The 18,763-nt window shown below is 46.1% G+C and overlaps 2 protein-coding genes across 2 annotated transcripts in view; one reads left to right on the top strand and one right to left on the bottom strand.

Moving 5' to 3' along the window:
- Nucleotides 1–18,763, top strand: part of slc10a7 (solute carrier family 10 member 7) — a 41,250-nt gene that overhangs the window by 15,043 nt on the left and 7,444 nt on the right. Inside the window, exons 2-9 of the mRNA XM_080519157.1 lie at nt 12,317–12,406; nt 12,739–13,611; nt 15,441–15,523; nt 15,635–15,771; nt 16,469–16,544; nt 16,658–16,696; nt 16,922–16,957; nt 17,652–17,901. Of these exons, the coding sequence (XP_080375283.1) occupies nt 13,512–13,611; nt 15,441–15,523; nt 15,635–15,771; nt 16,469–16,544; nt 16,658–16,696; nt 16,922–16,957; nt 17,652–17,901 (721 nt within the window). The 5' untranslated portion in view covers nt 12,317–12,406; nt 12,739–13,511. The remainder of the gene's footprint in view (nt 1–12,316; nt 12,407–12,738; nt 13,612–15,440; nt 15,524–15,634; nt 15,772–16,468; nt 16,545–16,657; nt 16,697–16,921; nt 16,958–17,651; nt 17,902–18,763) is intronic.
- LOC308147002 (endothelin-1 receptor-like) lies at nt 527–13,513 on the bottom strand (the record flags this gene model as incomplete). The annotated part of the gene is made up of 8 exons (XM_080519033.1): nt 527–891; nt 5,386–5,494; nt 6,927–7,060; nt 7,132–7,284; nt 8,163–8,361; nt 9,265–9,392; nt 9,469–10,485; nt 13,424–13,513. 8 exons carry the CDS (start codon nt 13,511–13,513, stop codon nt 793–795), a joined length of 1,929 nt encoding a protein of 642 aa, XP_080375159.1. The 3' UTR covers nt 527–792.

Here is an 18,763-nt window from a genome sequence, read left to right as displayed (position 1 = left end):
AAAAATGATTGAGGGACAGTTGTGTCTATGATTAGTGTATGAGTCATATCTTATTTATTTATTTTCTATATATAATATTTATATATCATAATAATATATTTAGATTAATATATAATATAAATATATTACACACACACACATATATATATCCAACTGAGGAGACACAATTATTTGTAAAAAATATCAAGCAAATAAACATTTTATAAACTATTTAATAAAAAAAAAACAATATAATATAAAAAAAAGTGAGTTAGTTTTAATTGTTTAAAGTTCTAAATCACGAAGATGTTCTACACTCAGTTTCACACAAAAATATGACGTCTTACCAAATAAAAATAAAAAACTACATTCAAATAAATCCAAATAGTTTCCCACACACACAAACACAGAAATATGAATATTACATTTTTTAAAAAGCGCCGCAGTGCCGCTCGGGGACGTTTTTGTAAAGAAATGAAGCCGCGACGCCGATAAATAAACATTTTATTAGAATCACAACAAGACGTTTGACAATAAATATGAACAGGTGACGCAGTGCTGCTGCACCGCGGGGGGGCCTGCAGGGCGGCGCCCTCTCAGTGCTGCTGCTCCCCGGGGGGGCCTGCAGGGCGGCGCCCTCTCAGTGCTGCTGCTCCCCGGGGGGCCTGCAGGGCGGCGCCCTCTCAGTGCTGCTGCACCGCGGGGGGGCCTGCAGGGCGGCGCCCTCTCAGTGCTGCTGCACCGCGGGGGGCCTGCAGGGCGGCGCCCTCTCAGTGCTGCTGCACCGCAGGGGGCCTGCAGGGCGGCGCCCTCTCAGTGCTGCTCGGTAGGGTTGTAGTGCAGGCCGGCGCGGCGGCGGCGGCGAGGCGGCGGCAGCAGGGGGGCGGAGTCACACCAGCAGCACAGGCAGGACTGTGGGGGGCGGAGCCAGTTGATTGAAACAAACCACATCACATCATCGTACCTTGTTTCACTGAGAGACGCCCCCTAGTGGTGAGAACCCTAGTTCTCTTAATGGAGGTTCCACCTCCAGAACCCTCTGGTGTCTCTTCTAGAACATTTTCCTGCTAACTGGCTGAAGGTCAAATGTTAAAACACGACAATCTGAGAGAAAATAGCCGATAAACGTTGTTATTTCCTCTGCTGGGCGGAGCTTCTGACAATAACAGAGTGACATCACGAGTTGTGCACACGCCCAAGTTGTGTTTACATTATGGAGGATCAGAGTTTTGACCACGAAGAGGCTGAATTGAACCAGATTTCATCATCATGGTCATTTCAAACCCAGTGATTGATGAAGAAGACACAGAAGGTGGTTCTGCCATCGGTGACCCCGTCTGGAACATGTTTGAGGAAGCAGAAGACGCTTCGTCCTCCATTCGTCCTCGTCTCCTCGCCTCAGCAGCCGCCACTTTTCACCTTTGAGGCTTTGAGGCTCCGGACTTTTGGCAGAACGACCGACTTCCTGGATCCAACACGTCCAAGAGCTAGAAGACTGAATCACTGAAGACGAGTCCAGGTGTTACTTGATCGTCTACTAGCCGCCCAAGCTAGCAGCGCGAGCTAGCCGCTCCCACCGCCCGTGCTCCTTTCCTCCTCTCTGGTCTCTTCCAGGCTCAATCTTTCATCAAGGCTCATAAAACACCGTCTATAACTTCAAAACACTGTACAAACTTGGATATTTAAGAGGAAACAAGCCGATATAAACACAACAGATCGAGATCTGCACAACTCGTGATGTCACACATAGGCTCCGCCCACAATGGGCCATGAAGAAGAAGGATTCCCCCGACTTCCTCGGCTGGAGATTCAAAACTCAAATAACTTTGTTATGCGACAACAGTGGAGGGGCAGAGTCGGAGGAACCTTACAAGTAGAACCTCAACTATCGTTCTTTGCAAAGTAGTTTGTTACATTTCCCTGGTACTTAAAATAAAGTAGTGTTCTACATTTCCCTGGTACTTAAAATAAAGTAGTGTTCTACATTTCACTGGTACTTTAAATAAAGTAGTGTTCTACATTTCCCTGGTACTTTAAATAAAGTAGTGTTCTACATTTCCCTGGTACTTTAAATAAAGTAGTGTTCCATTTCCCTGGTACTTTAAATAAAGTAGTGTTCTACATTTCACTGGTACTTTAAATAAAGTAGTGTTTTACATTTCACTGGTACTTTAAATAAAGTAGTGTTCTACATTTCCCTGGTACTTTAAATAAAGTAGTGTTTTACATTTCCCTGGTACTTTAAATAAAGTAGAGTTTTACATTTCACTGGTACTTTAAATAAAGTAGTGTTCTACATTTCCCTGGTACTTTAAATAAAGTAGTGTTTTACATTTCCCTGGTACTTTAAATAAAGTAGTGTTCTACATTTCCCTGGTACTTTAAATAAAGTAGTGTTCTACATTTCACTGGTACTTTAAATAAAGTAGTGTTTTACATTTCACTGGTACTTTAAATAAAGTAGTGTTCCATTTCCCTGGTACTTTAAATAAAGTAGTGTTCTACATTTCCCTGGTACTTTAAATAAAGTAGTGTTCTACATTTCCCTGGTACTTTAAATAAAGTAGTGTTTTACATTTCCCTGGTACTTTAAATAAAGTAGTGTTCCATTTCCCTGGTACTTTAAATAAAGTAGTGTTCTACATTTCCCTGGTACTTTAAATAAAGTAGTGTTTTACATTTCCCTGGTACTTTAAATAAAGTAGTGTTTTACATTTCCCTGGTACTTTAAATAAAGTAGTGTTCCATTTCCCTGGTACTTTAAATAAAGTAGTGTTCTACATTTCCCTGGTACTTTAAATAAAGTAGTGTTCCATTTCCCTGGTACTTTAAATAAAGTAGTGTTCTACATTTCACTGGTACTTTAAATAAAGTAGTGTTTTACATTTCCCTGGTACTTTAAATAAAGTAGTGTTCTACATTTCCCTGGTACTTTAAATAAAGTAGTGTTCTACATTTCCCTGGTACTTTAAATAAAGTAGTGTTCCATTTCCCTGGTACTTTAAATAAAGTAGTGTTCTACATTTCACTGGTACTTTAAATAAAGTAGTGTTTTACATTTCCCTGGTACTTTAAATAAAGTAGTGTTCTACATTTCCCTGGTACTTTAAATAAAGTAGTGTTCTACATTTCCCTGGTACTTTAAATAAAGTAGTGTTTTACATTTCCCTGGTACTTTAAATAAAGTAGTGTTCTACATTTCACTGGGACTTTAAATAAAGTAGTGTTCTACATTTCACTGGTACTTTAAATAAAGTAGTGTTTTACATTTCACTGGTACTTTAAATAAAGTAGTGTTCTACATTTCCCTGGTACTTTAAATAAAGTAGTGTTTTACATTTCCCTGGTACTTTAAATAAAGTAGTGTTCTACATTTCCCTGGTACTTTAAATAAAGTAGTGTTCTACATTTCCCTGGTACTTTAAATAAAGTAGTGTTCTACATTTCCCTGGTACTTTAAATAAAGTAGTGTTTTACATTTCCCTGGTACTTTAAATAAAGTAGTGTTCCATTTCCCTGGTACTTTAAATAAAGTAGTGTTCTACATTTCCCTGGTACTTTAAATAAAGTAGTGTTTTACATTTCACTGGTACTTTAAATAAAGTAGTGTTTTACATTTCCCTGGTACTTTAAATAAAGTAGTGTTCTACATTTCACTGGTACTTTAAATAAAGTAGTGTTTTACATTTCCCTGGTACTTTAAATAAAGTAGTGTTCCATTTCCCTGGTACTTTAAATAAAGTAGTGTTCTACATTTCACTGGTACTTTAAATAAAGTAGTGTTTTACATTTCACTGGTACTTTAAATAAAGTAGTGTTTTACATTTCCCTGGTACTTTAAATAAAGTAGTGTTTCATTTCCCTGGTACTTTAAATAAAGTAGTGTTCTACATTTCCCTGGTACTTTAAATAAAGTAGTGTTCCATTTCCCTGGTACTTTAAATAAAGTAGTGTTCTACATTTCCCTGGTACTTTAAATAAAGTAGTGTTCCATTTCCCTGGTACTTTAAATAAAGTAGTGTTCTACATTTCACTGGTACTTTAAATAAAGTAGTGTTCTACATTTCCCTGGTACTTTAAATAAAGTAGTGTTCTACATTTCCCTGGTACTTTAAATAAAGTAGTGTTCTACATTTCCCTGGTACTTTAAATAAAGTAGAGTTTTACATTTCACTGGGACTTTAAATAAAGTAGTGTTCTACATTTCCCTGGTACTTTAAATAAAGTAGTGTTTTACATTTCCCTGGTACTTTAAATAAAGTAGTGTTCTACATTTCCCTGGTACTTTAAATAAAGTAGTGTTTTACATTTCACTGGTACTTTAAATAAAGTAGTGTTCCATTTCCCTGGTACTTTAAATAAAGTAGTGTTCTACATTTCACTGGTACTTTAAATAAAGTAGTGTTTTACATTTCCCTGGTACTTTAAATAAAGTAGTGTTCTACATTTCCCTGGTACTTTAAATAAAGTAGTGTTCTACATTTCACTGGTACTTTAAATAAAGTAGTGTTCTACATTTCACTGGTACTTTAAATAAAGTAGTGTTCTACATTTCCCTGGTACTTTAAATAAAGTAGTGTTCTACATTTCACTGGTACTTTAAATAAAGTAGTGTTCTACATTTCACTGGTACTTTAAATAAAGTAGTGTTCTACATTTCACTGGTACTTTAAATAAAGTAGTGTTCTACATTTCACTGGTACTTTAAATAAAGTAGTGTTTTACATTTCCCTGGTACTTTAAATAAAGTAGTGTTCTACATTTCCCTGGTACTTTAAATAAAGTAGTGTTCTACATTTCACTGGTACTTTAAATAAAGTAGTGTTTTACATTTCACTGGTACTTTAAATAAAGTAGTGTTCTACATTTCCCTGGTACTTTAAATAAAGTAGTGTTTTACATTTCCCTGGTACTTTAAATAAAGTAGTGTTCCATTTCCCTGGTACTTTAAATAAAGTAGTGTTTTACATTTCACTGGTACTTTAAATAAAGTAGTGTTCTACATTTCACTGGTACTTTAAATAAAGTAGTGTTTTACATTTCACTGGTACTTTAAATAAAGTAGTGTTTTACATTTCACTGGTACTTTAAATAAAGTAGTGTTCTACATTTCCCTGGTACTTTAAATAAAGTAGTGTTTTACATTTCCCTGGTACTTTAAATAAAGTAGTGTTCCATTTCCCTGGTACTTTAAATAAAGTAGTGTTCCATTTCCCTGGTACTTTCAGCAGCTGGTGAACAGTGGAGCCCCCTAGTGGTGAGACCTTGCAGCACTAGTGCTACTGTGGAGTTCCTCCGGCGCCTCCTACGGGCCTGGCAGATGTACTGCAGCAGTTTGCCGTTCCCACCGGCCTCTCCTCAAAGGCCGTGGGGTCAAAGGTCAAAGGTGAAAGGTGGCCGTTTTACCTTGAAGCAGTTGTTGAACCTCTTGGAGACGAGGAAGAGGACGATGGGGTTGATGCAGGAGTTGACGGTGGCCATGTTGACGCTGAAGTAGTCCAGGACCAGCAGCAAGCTGCAACGACAGGCCGCAACCTGAGTCTGGGGGGGGGGGGGGGGGGGGGGGGGGCGTTGCCACGGCAACGAGTTGAGGCGAAAACGCGCAAAAAAACCCACAAAAATGTTGGGTTTCGGGGGCGTCTGTTTCCATGACGACGGAGGAAAACACAACGTTTTGTTCCCCAAAAAAATCATCTTTCAAAATGTATACGGAAATGTATTAACGTGTTACATTTGTACATCTTGTCATTTTTACTGTTTCTTTCATGGATTTTCAAGCTTTAGACATTTTATTCATCTTAGTTGTTTTAGAAGCTATAATTATTTATTAAACTATTTCAGGATTTATTGAGCTATGTCATTTTATTAAACGTTATTTACTTGATTATTTATGCAGCTAATAAATCATTTTTTCATTATTTTATTTATTTATTTAATTATTTTTCAGCTATTTAATTATTAATTATTGTATGATTTATTTAATTATATATTCAGTTATTATTTATGATTTTATTGTTATTAATCCTATTATTTATTTATCTATCTAATATTTATTATTTATTTCATTATTTTTATTAATCCTATTATTTATTTAGCTATCTAATTATTTATTATTATATTAATTGTATTTATTATTTATTTCATCATTTATAGCCGCGATCGTTTTGTACGATTTCCTTCACCTCCATTCTTTCTGTGTTTTCTCTCCTGTCAACAAAAACAAACTCTCAGTACGAGTAGTAGTAGGTAGTACGAGCAGTAGTACTGTGTACGAGCAGTAGTAGGTAGTACCAGCAGTAGTCCTGTGTACGAGCGGTAGTACTGTATACGAGCGGTAGTACTGTATACGAGCGGTAGTCCTTTGTACCAGTGGTAGTCCTGTGTACCAGTGGTAGTACTGTGTACCAGTGGTAGTCCTGTGTACCAGTGGTAGTACTGTGTACCAGTGGTAGTACTGTGTACCAGTGGTAGTCCTGTGTACCAGTGGTAGTACTGTGTACCAGTGGTAGTCCTGTGTACGAGCGGTAGTCCTGTGTACGAGCGGTAGTACTGTGTACGAGCAGTAGTAGGTAGTACGAGTAGTAGTACTGTGTACGAGCAGTAGTAGGTAGTATGAGCAGTATCCTGTGTACGAGCAGTAGTCCTGTGTACCAGCAGTAGTACTGTGTACGAGCAGTAGTCCTGTGTACCAGCAGTAGTCCTGTGTACCAGCAGTAGTCCTGTGTACGAGCGGTAGTCCTGTGTACCAGCAGTAGTCCTGTGTACCAGCAGTAGTCCTGTGTACCAGCAGTAGTACTGTGTACCAGCAGTAGTACTGTGTACGAGCGGTAGTCCTGTGTACCAGCAGTAGTCCTGTGTACCAGCAGTAGTCCTGTGTACCAGCAGTAGTAGGTAGTACCAGCAGTAGTCCTGTGTACCAGCAGTATTGTAGTAACTCCCTGGCGTACCTGAGCAGCTGGCAGCGGCCGGCGTCGTGTTCTCGGTACACGCTTCTCTTCAGGAGGCGACTGAGGTGCAGCGGGAACCAGCACAGGGCGAAGACCAGGACCAGGCAGAACACGGCCTTGGCCACTTCCCTACGCTGGAGACGGAGCGGAGCTGAGGACCTGGTCCGGCCCCCCCCTCCCCCCCCCATGGCGTGTCGTGGGTTACCTGCTTCAGGTGTTCGCTCAGCGAGAGCCTCAGGCTGCTCTTCTCGTGACGAAGCATCTCGCAGGTCATCAGGCCGTAGAACACGGCGGAACAGGCCAGCGGCACGCAGAAGTAGAACCCAAACAGCCACCAGTCCTTGGCGTCCCGGTAGAACTGCAACGGACGGGGGGGGGGGGGGGGGGGGGGGTCGGGCGAAAACGACTGTCAGGACGACTTCCAGGACGCACCGGTGGAACCGATCAACCCTTCAAACAACTTTAAGTCAATTCTGAACGTTTATTAGAGAAATAGATCAAACATGGAACTTCTTCTTACTGCGACTTCCTGTTTGAGAGAACATGACACATGACTGGTAGCATGATAGCATAGCGATAGCATAATGATAGCCTAGCGAGAGCACAGTGATAGTATAGCAACAGCGCAGTAATAGCATAGCGATAGCATAGCAATAGCACCGTGATAGCATAGCAAACGCACAGTGATAGCATAGCAACAGCACAGTAATAGCACAGTGATAGCATAGCGATAGCATAGTGAAAGCAGAGCAAGAGCATAGCGATAGCAAGTGAAAGCATAGTGATAGCATAATAATAGCATAGCGATAGCATTGCAATAGCATAATGATAGCATAGCAACAGCACAGCAATAGCATAGCGATAGCAATAGCACAGTGATAGCATAGCGATAGCAAGTGAAAGCATAGTGATAGCATAATAATAGCATAGCGATAGCATTGCAATAGCATAATGATAGCATAGCAACAGCACAGCAATAGCATAGCGATAGCAATAGCACAGTGATAGCATAGCAATGGCATAGCAACAGCACAGTAGTAGCATAGCGATAGCATAGCAGGGGGCGGGCCTTCTGGTGGAATTTTTTTTTTTTTACTGTAAAAAAGCCACAACAGTCACATGATGACATCTTTCAGGCCGTTTCAACAGTTTCTCAGTGGGTTTACACACACACACACACACACACACACACACACACACACACACACACACACACACACACACACGCACACTCACAGTCATGAAGGGCGTGCGCGGCTGCAGCATGCACGTCCTCATGGTCACGTTCTTGTAGTCGAAGGTCACGATGTCAAAGCCGACGGCCTCCGGCACGGCCAGCAGCATCGCCAGCAGCCAGATGGACACGATCTCCACCGCCGTCGCCATGGGAACGCCGGTCCCCTGCACCCGGGACCAGGACGCCACCGCCCGGTACCTGTGGCCACGAGGCGGCACGGAGTCTCACAACCAGCCAGCGAGTCTCCGTGGAGACCAGCTCAGACGGTTTTCAAAAAGTGGCACGTTGCCTCGTTTCCATGGAGACGGAGTCTGAGCGCATTCAAAAAGTTGTGCGTTTCCGTGGAAACCGAGCTAAAGCGTTGACTTTAACTTTTCCTGGAACCTTTCAAGGAACTTTTCAAGGAACCTTTCCTGGAACTTTTCCTAGGAACTTTTCCTGGAACCTTTCAAGGAACCTTTCCAGGAACCTTTCCAGGAACTTTTCCTAGGAACCTTTCAAGGAACCTTTCAAGGAACCTTTCCAGGAACTTTTCCTGGACTCTTTCCTGGAACTTTTCCTAGGAACTTCTCCTGGAACTTTGGGAACTTTTCCTGGAACTTTTCTGGAACCTTTCCAGGAACTTTCCCGGAACTTTTCCTGGAACCTTTCAAGGAACCTTTCCAGGAACTTTTCCTGGTCTCTTTCCTGGAACTTTTCCTAGGAACTTTTCCTGGAAACTTTCCAGGAACTTTTCCTGGACTCTTTCCTGGAACTTTTCCGAGGAACTTTTCCTAGGAACTTCTCCTGGAACTTTGGGAACTTTTCTGGAACCTTTCCAGGAACTTTCCCAGAACTTTTCTGGACTTTTCCTGGAACCTTTCCAGGAACTTTCCTGGAACCTTTCCTGGAACTTTTCCTGGAATCTTTCCTGGAAAATGTTCTCAATATAAGAAAACAAAGTGTTTGGATCTAAAGGGACTCCAGCCACAAAAAAGTGGCACGTTGCCTGGTTTCCACGGAGACGGAGTCAGAACGTCTGGACTGTGTGAGGTATGGGGTTCTCATTGAGTGTCGCATGTTGCGTTGCCACGTTGCCACGTTGCCACGTTGCCGCCTTACCTGTCGACGCTCAGAGCACACAGGTTGAGGACGGTGATGCCGACTGACGCTTTCTGCAGGAAGGGGAAGAGCTTGCAGAGGACGAGTCCGAACCACGAGTCAGAGAACGGCCAGCGCATCGCCAGGAGCTGCACACACACACACACACACTGATCAATGGTTCCGTAGGGATCAAGGGTTCCGTTCCGATCAAGGGTTCCGTACCTTGTAGATGTTGATTGGCCGGTCGATGGCGATGTAGAGGAGGTCTCCCAGGGCGAGGCTGGCGATCAGCGCGTTGGGTCCGTTCCTCATGTTGCGGTTCTGGCAGATGATCCTCAGCAGCGTTCCGTTGCCGACCACGCCCACAACCAAGATGGCGGCGGACAGCAGCGTGTTGACGTACTTGAAGGCCGTCTTTACGGACGTGGCCCGCACGCAGCTCGGGGGCGCCGCCGGACTCGCCCGGACCGGCGCCGTCGGGTCGGGCGGCGACTCGGACGTGGAGTCGCCGTAGCAACCGACCGGACGGACCAACGGCGAGAGGCAGACGACCAGCAGCAGGGCGAAGGAGCGCCATGTGGACGGCGGTCCTGGAATCCTTCTGGAAACGTCTCTGACGGCGGCGCTCTTCACCATCGCCTGGAACTTTTCTGGAACCTTTCCAGGAACTTTTCCTGGAACCTTTTCTGGAACCTTTTCTGGAACTTTTCCCCGGAACTTTTCCTGGAACCTTTTCCCGGAACCTTTCCTGGAACTTTTCCTGGAACTTTTCCCGGAACTTTTCCTGGAACCTTTCCTGGAACCTTTTCTGGAACTTTTCCCGGAACCTTTTCTGGAACTTTTCCTGGAACCTTTTCTGGAACCCTTTTCCAGGAACTTTTCCTGGAACCTTTTCTGGAACCTTTCCTGGAACTTTTCCCGGAACCTTTCCTGGAAACTTTTCCCGGAACCTTTTCTGGAACTTTTCCTGAACCTTTTCTGGAACTTTTCCTGGAACCTTTCCTGGAACTTTTCCCGGAACCTTTTCTGGAACTTTTCCTGGAACCTTTTCTGGAACTTTTCCTGGAACCTTTTGCTGGAACTTTTCCAGGAACTTTTCTTGGAACCTTTCCTGGAACCTTTTCTGGAACTTTTCCCGGAGCCTTTCCTGGAACCTTTTCTGGAACTTTTCCCGGAACCTGTTTGGACCTTTAGGGTGCAGGACTCCAGCGTTCTCCTCCAGGAGGTCCGGTTCTTCTTCTGTGGTTTCCAGGTTCCGTTTGGCAGAGAGAGTAGAAGGTAGAACGTCCTCAGCCGCGGGTCAGAGCGCTCTGGAGAGAGAGAGCTGACGGCGCTCAGCTTTTACTCCCCCCCCCCCCACCCCGTCCTACCCCCGTCTCCCCCCCCCTCCTACTCACCCCCCCCCCCCCCCCCCCCCCCAACCCCCCACAGCCCACAGTGGAACATCTCATAAACACTCTGAAGTCGCCGAGTCGCTCTGAACTCAGATGGCGAGGAGGTTCAAGGAGGTTCCAGGAGGTTCAAGGAGATTCCAGGAGGGTCGTTGGCGGTCGACCGCGGCGGGTTTATGACGAGTTCACAGCTTCCAGGAAAGAATCGTTTTCCCAACAAAACCTCTGGAGAAACATCTGCTGGACACACAGGAAGTGGAACGTGAACCGTGGAACACCACTGTTTGCTTTAGAACCACACACACACACACACACACACACACACACACACAGAGAACACAGAGCCGTAAACATCAACAATATTCTTACTTTGTTTTTTGACAGTTTTTTGAAGTTGGATTGTTGTTTTTACACTGTCAAAATAAAAGCACCCAGTTGGCCGTATCTATATGGAGTTAATTTTTATGGAGCTTTTCCACAATTAAACGCTCCTCGGTGCCTCTTTACGAGCCTGTCGAGGTTAGACGGGCCCGCCAAAATAAAAGCCTGCTGTTTGTAAAAAGGCTCCAGCAGGAAGTGGAGCCCTGTCAGATTAGCGGCGCCGCGGGGAGATCAGACGTCGCGTGTCGGCCGCCACCAGCTGCACTTTCACGAGTTTCCACGCGTTTGATTGTGGCGTCTTTCTTCAGACGCCGACAGGCGAAACGACGCTCCGCGCTAATTGGCTTGTTTCCACCGCCACACTTTACGAGGTCGTCTTTGAAGGGACGGTTTTCCATCCCGCGGCCGGTTGCCATGGCAACGATGCGGGAATGATACGGGCGCAGGAAAAGGTTTGGACGTAGTCGTTTTGTTTTGTGTCTCTGTTTGTTTTTCTGTTGTTTCTAGATGTCTTTGTTGTTTTGTCTCACTTTGTACTTTTGTTGCTTTGTACTTGTTTTGTCTCTTTGTACTTGTTTGTCTCTTTGTACTTGTTTGTGTCTTTGTACTTGTTTGTCTCTTTGTACTTGTTTTGTCTCTTTGTACTTGTTTGTCTCTTTGTACTTGTTTGTGTCTTTGTTGTTTGTCTCTTAGTACTTGTTTTCTCTCTTTGTACTTGTTTGTCTCTTTGTTGTTGTTTGTCTCTTTGTATTTGTTTTGTCTCTTTGTACTTGTTTTGTCTCTTTGTACTTGTTTTGTCTCTTTGTACTTGTTTGTCTCTTTGTTGTTGTTTGTCTCTTTGTACTTGTTTTGTCTCTTTGAACTTGTTTGTCTCTTTGTTCTTGTTTGTCTCTTTGTTGATGTTTGTCTCTTTGTACTTGTTTGTCTCTTTGTTGTTGTTTGTCTCTTTGTACTTGCTTTCCACAAAGACGGAGTATTTTGAGGAAGTTGCATCGTCTACAGTTGCCATGGTGATGGCGTCAGACTGTTGAGTTGAGTTATGTACCGTTACCACGGAGACGGGGTCGGCCCCATTCTTCAAAAGTTGCGTTTTCGCTCGATTCCATGGAGACGGAGCATTTTCAAAAAGTTGCTTCATCTACCGTGTCAGACTGTTTCCGAAGAGTTGCGCTTCCTGCCGTTACCATGGAGACGCAGTTGGAACGTTTTAAACCACAGCTCCACCGGAGAGCGTCGCCGTGGCGACACGAGGTGCCGGTTTATGAAAGTGTGACGCTTTGGTTGGACTCTGTCGGCAGAATCTCCACCAGAGGGCGTCGCTCTGCTTCCTGCAGAGTTCAAAGGTCGCCGGCGACGTGGGGAACGAGGCCCTGCTGGAGAAATCACAGGTACGACTTCTGACTCCTCCCACTAACCTTTTTTGAAAAGTTACTACCGTTTCCATGGAGACGGGCGCATTTTCATACAGTTTGTATTTCCCTATGTTCACGAAAGTTGTATTTTGACGAAGTCTCTCTCTCTCTTTCTCTTTCTCTGTCTCGCTCTCTCTCCATCTCTCTCTCTTTGTCTTTCTCTCTCTCTCTCCCTCTTCTTTCTCTCACTCTCTCCCTCTCCCTCGCTCCCTCTCTTCTTTCTCTCTTTCTCTTCTTTCTCTCTTTCTCTCCCTTTCTCTCTCTCTCTCTCTTCTTTCTCTCTCTCTCTCTCTCTCTCTCTCTCTCAGGTGATGGCGGGTGTCTCTCTCCCGCTATTTGGCGTCGTCGTACTTGTCTGACGTATGGTCCTCCTCGCCATCGGCGCTCCGGCGCCTCCAGCAGTGCAAGGCCACCGGAGGCGCTCAGTACTCTGACCATACCGACCATACTGACCATACCGACCATACCGACCATACTGACCACACTGACCAACATGACAGGAAGCCATCCTGATTCAGCAGAGAAATTTTGTTTTGACAGAATAAATTAATTTCCACCATTTATTAGTTTTATTTCTTGCTTTAATGACTTTAAATGTGTTTTTTTTTTTAAGGATTAAACTTAAGAATATTTATATCGTAGTATTAAAAACCAGTTGAAATCAAAAGATACTCCAGTTCGGCATTAGTCTATCATGCAAAACAGATTTTAACTGTCTAATTTAATTCCATAAAGGAAAGTCACGTGCGCGTCTATCTGGTGCGTTACGGTATTTCCCCAGCCCTCTGCCTCTCTGTCACTGTTACTACGGTGCCTGCGCGGGTCACGTGACCGGAAACGACGTCGGGTTGGTCCGCCTGTGTGTGTTGTGTTTTGTTTTTTTTTCTTTTTTTTTTCCCCCCCCTTCTCTCCCTGTCACAGGAGTTTGGGAAAAAAAAACATCGTCTGGAGGAAAGAAGCGGAGTTGTTAAAAAAAAAAAAAAAAAAAAAAACTTGAGTCCGCCTGCTGACGACCGCGCTGCCGGCGTGGAGCCCCGCAGGAGCCCCGCAGGAGCCCCGCAGGAGTCCCGCGGGCTGAGCCATGGGGATCCTGGCGGTGATCCGGAAGGAGTGGTTCATCATCGGCATCGTGCTGGTCATCCTATCCGCCAAACTGCAGCCCGGCTTCGGAGCGAGAGGAGGTGAGAGAGCCGGGGTTCACTAACCACCCCCGCCCCCGCCCCACCCCCCCACCCCACCCCGGCTCCCGGACGCCACGAAGCTCCGCACCAGAGTCCCGAGCGCTTTGGCCTCATTCGTCCCTCAGTCCCGGATTGTGGCGTCACGCGGGGCTTGAAATTAAAAAGTGACGTGGCGGTTAAAGTCCTCTATGGACACTTGATAAATCGGCGTTGCTCTGTTTTGCCTGTCGGCTTCTTAATTCTGACAAAAACACCAACTTTGCCACGTGTTTCCGCTCTGCTGTGCAGAAATGACCAGAGAAGTGATGGAGCTTTTGCCTCACGTGAGCCTTTGCAGGTTCACGATGTGAGCCGAAACCCAGAGGGAACCTCCAGGATGGAGAATTTATTAAAATATATATATATATATATATTAGTGTGATATTTGTTGCGCGTCGTGGGAAAAAAAAAAACTCACTCGGGTGTTTTTTTTAACGGAGTCTCGTTTTATTTACCCTCGAAGCTACAAACTTCCAGCTCACAGAGGCTCCTCTGTGTGTGTGTGTGTGTGTGTGTGTGTGTGTGTGTGTGTGTGTGTGTGTGTGTGTGTGTGTGTGTGTGTGTGTGTGTGTGTGTGTGTGTGTGTGTGTGTGTGTGTGTGTGTGTGTGTTGACCCTGCGGAATGCAACGTGTCATTACTGTACCATGTGAAATATCACAAGGAAGGTGTGGAAGCAGGTCGACCATGGAGCAGAATGTTTCCTTACCTGACTAACAGGGTGTGTGTGTGTGTGTGTGTGTGTGTGTGTGTGTGTGTGTGTGTGTGTGTGTGTGTGTGTGTGTGTGTGTGTGTGTGTGTGTGTGTGTGTGGGGTGACGGTTTGAGTGACTTGACGACATAAACTGGTAAAACAAAAACACAACAGAAGAAAAGCGACGAGGCAGAACGGTGAAAGAAATGATGACAAACAGGCTCCATGTTGAGTTCGTTTACTATTATAACCTGCACCGATACCGATACTGGGTATCGGGCCGATACCGCGAAAAGTACTCGTGAAAGATCCCTGACACAACCCGGCGAGTATTATGGGATGTAATCGTAGAAAATATCAAGAGGAGGCATTAAATATGTATTCGTACTAGGTACTCGTTATCGGCACTCATTATCGGAACTCGGTATCAACACTTGGTATCAGCACTCGGTATCGGCACTCGGTATGGGCACTCGGTATCAACACTCGGTATCGGCACTCGGTATCAATACCCGGTATCAACACTCGGTATCGGCACTCATTATCGGCACTCATTATCGGCACTCGGTATCAACACTTGGTATCAGCACTCGGTATACTCGGTATCGGCACTCGGTATCAATACCCGGTATCAACACTCGGTATCGGCACTCATTATCGGCACTCGGTATCAACACTTGGTATCAGCACTCGGTATCGGCACTCGGTATCGGCACTCGGTATCAACACTCGGTATCGGCACTCGGTATCAACACTTGGTATCGGCACTCGGTATCGGCACTCGGTATCAACACTCGGTATCGGCACTCGGTATCGGCACTCGGTATCAACACTTGGTATCGGCACTCGGTGTCGGTACTCGTTATCGTCACTTGGTATTGGTACTCGTTTTCGACACTCGGTATCGGTACTCAGTATCGGCACTCGGTATCGGTACTCGGTATGTGCAGGTAGCTAAATGTTAGTACTTGTACTCGTCCTTTTAAAAAGTTGCATCAGAAGTCACCTGACACCGTTACCATGGTCACAGGTGTCAACATCCTGCTCTCTCTCTCTCTCTCCCCCCCCCCCCCCCCCCCCCCCGCCTGCTCTCCCTCAGGTCCTCTGAAGCCGGAGGTGACCGTCACGTACTTCGCCGTCTCCCTCATCTTCTTCAACAGCGGCTTGTCGCTGAAAACCGAGGTGACGCCTTGCAGCGCCGCGCGCCGTGACGTGGTGATGCGTTCAGGTGCAGCCCATAGACCTGTGTGTGTGTGTGTGTGTGTGCGCGTGTGTGTGTGTGTGTGTTTCCAGGAGCTGACCAGCGCTCTTCTTCACGTCCGCCTCCACCTCTTCGTTCAGTCCTTCACACTCGTCTTCTTCCCGCTCGCCGTCTGGCTGCTGCTCAGGGTTCTGTCGTTCACCGCCATCGACCAATGGCTGCTCAGAGGGTACGGCCGCCGCCTGTGTGTTGTGGTATCGGCCCGATATCGGCTGTCGATTCTGTGTCTTGATCTTATAGGTCTGTGATCCGCTTTTTATTGCCATGTCACTGATCTGTTATCGGCCTGTCGCCGATGTATCATTGATCTGTTATCGGCCTGTCCCCAATGTATCATTGATCTGTTATCGGCCTGTCCCCAATGTATCATTGATCTGTTATCGACTCAGACTGTCATTGGTTTGTCATCAGCTTGCTATCAGTCGAATATTGGTTTGTTGGCCTCTGTCCAGTCAGGTATCGGCTTCTCTTCGGTCGGTTATCGGCCCCTCTCCGGTCGGTTATCGGCCTCTCTCCGGTCGGTTATCGGCCTCTCTCCGGTCGGTCATCGGCCTCTCTCCGGTCGGGTATCGGCCTCTCTCTCTCCGGTCGGTTATCGGCCTCTGTCCGGTCGGGTATCGGCCTGTGGAGGTGGTATTGATCAGGAGTTTCTCTCCTCACACGTGGACGAGGCAGGAAGTGAGTCAGTCCATCGGTTTCATGTCTCCTCCTCCTTCTTCTTCTCCTCCTCCTCCTCTTCCTCCTCCTCCCCCTCCTTCTTCTCCTCCTCCTCCTCCTCATCCTCCTTCTTCTTCTCCTCCTCCTCCTCTTCCTCCTCCTCCTCCTCCTCCCCCTCCTATTCCTCCTCCATCCTGTTGGTTGCCTAGGTTACAGACGGTGAGCTGCATGCCCCCCCCGGTGTCCTCCGCCGTCATCCTCACCAAGGCCGTCGGAGGCAACGAGGTAACGAGTCCTGCTGCTGCACCGCCGCCTCCGTCACCACCAGCCCCATCTTTCTGTGTGTGTGTGTGTGTGTGTGTGTGTGTGTGTGTGTGTGTGTGTGTGTGTGTGTGTAGGCAGCTGCAATCTTCAACTCGGCGTTCGGGAGTTTCTTGGTGAGTCTGGATTTAAAAAAATTATAATAATAATTTCTGAAAGTCTTTTGGCACACAAGCTCTGTGTGTGTGTGTGTGTGTGTGTGTGTGTGTGTGTGTGTGTGTGTGTGTGTGTGTGTGTGTGTGTGTGTGTGTGTGTGTGTGTGTGTGTGTGTGTGTGTGTGTGTGTGTGTGTGTGTGTGTGTGTGTGTGTGTGTGTGTGTGTGTGTGTGTGTGTTCCTGCAGGGGATCGTCGTGACTCCGGCGCTGCTGCTCCTTTTTGTGAGTTTAAAAAAATTTGAAGTTACAAGGAAACACATGGGCCAGTTAGAACCAGTCTGACCCAGTTAGAACCAGTTAGAACCAGTCTGACCCAGTTAGAACCAGTCTGACCCAGTTAGAACCAGTTAGAACCAGTCTGACCCAGTTAGAACCAGTCTGACCCAGTTAGAACCAGTTAGAACCAGTCTGACCCAGTTAGAACCAGTCTGACCCAGTTAGAACCAGTTAGAACCAGTCTGACCCAGTTAGAACCAGTTAGAACCAGTCTGACCCAGTTAGAACCAGTCTGACCCAGTTAGAACCAGTTAGAACCAGTCTGACCCAGTTAGAACCAGTCTGACCCAGTTAGAACCAGTTAGAACCAGTCTGACCCAGTTAGAACCAGTCTGACCCAGTTAGAACCAGTTAGAACCAGTCTGACCCAGTTAGAACCAGTCTGACCCAGTTAGAACCAGTTAGAACCAGTCTGACCCAGTTAGAACCAGTCTGACCCAGTTAGAACCAGTTAGAACCAGTCAGAACCAGTCTGACCCAGTTAGAACCAGTCTGACCCAGTTAGAACCAGTTAGAACCAGTCAGAACCAGTCTGACCCAGTTAGAACCAGTCTGACCCGGTCTGACCCAGTTAGAACCAGTCTGACCCGGTTAGAACCAGTCTGACCCGGTCTGACCCGGTCCTCCGTCCCCCCTGCAGCTGGGCTCGTCCTCCTCGGTTCCGTTCTCCTCCATCTTCTCGCAGCTCTTCATGACGGTGGTGGTTCCGCTGGTTCTGGGTCAGGCCTGCCGGGGGTTCCTGCAGGACTTCCTGGACCGGCGCCGGTTCCCCTTCGGCGCCGTGAGCAGCGCCGTGCTGCTGCTCATCATCTACACCTGCTTCTGTGACACCTTCAGCAACCCTAGCATCCAGCTGGACCCGGGGAGCCTGCTGCTGGTGGTGCTCATCAGTGAGTACAGGACTGTGACGCTCAGTCAGTACCTCTAGCGTTCAGGCGGTACTCTAACGTTCAGTCGGTATTCAGTCGGTACTCTAACGTTCAGTTGGTATTCAGTCGGTACTCTAACGTTCAGTTGGTACCTCTAGCGTTCAGTCGGTTCTCTACCGTTCAGTCGGTATTCAGTCAGTACTTCTAACGTTCAGTCAGTATTCAGTCGGTACTCTAACGTTCAGTCGGTATTCAGTCGGTACTCTAACGTTCAGTTGGTACCTCTAGCGTTCAGTCGGTTCTCTACCGTTCAGTCGGTATTCAGTCAGTACTTCTAACGTTCAGTCAGTATTCAGTCGGTACTCTAACGTTCAGTCGGTATTCAGTCGGTACTCTAACGTTCAGTCGGTATTCAGTCGGTACTCTAACGTTCAGTCGGTATTCAGTCGGTACTCTAACGTTCAGTCGGTATTCAGTCGGAACTCTAACGTTCAGTCGGTATTCAGTCGGAACTCTAACGTTCAGTCGGTATTCAGTCGGAACTCTAATGTTCAGTCGGTACCTCTAGCCTTCAGTCGGTTCTCTAACGTTCAGTCGGTACCTCTAGCGTTCAGTCGGTTCTCTAACGTTCAGTCGGTATTCAGTCAGTACTTCTAACGTTCAGTCAGTATTCAGTCGGTACCTCTAGCGTTCAGTCGGTATTCAGTCGGTACCTCTAGCGTTCAGTCGGTTCTCTACCGTTCAGTCGGTATTCAGTCAGTACTTCTAACGTTCAGTCAGTATTCAGTCGGTACTCTAACGTTCAGTCGGTATTCAGTCGGTACTCTAATGTTCAGTCGGTACCTCTAGCGTTCAGTCGGTTCTCTAACGTTCAGTCGGTACC

Source organism: Blennius ocellaris, assembly GCF_963422515.1.
Source record: "Blennius ocellaris genome assembly, chromosome: 23".
NCBI lineage: Eukaryota > Metazoa > Chordata > Actinopteri > Blenniiformes > Blenniidae > Blennius > Blennius ocellaris.
Note: the sequence above shows the minus strand (reverse complement) of the source record. Positions and strands in the feature narration are given on the sequence as shown.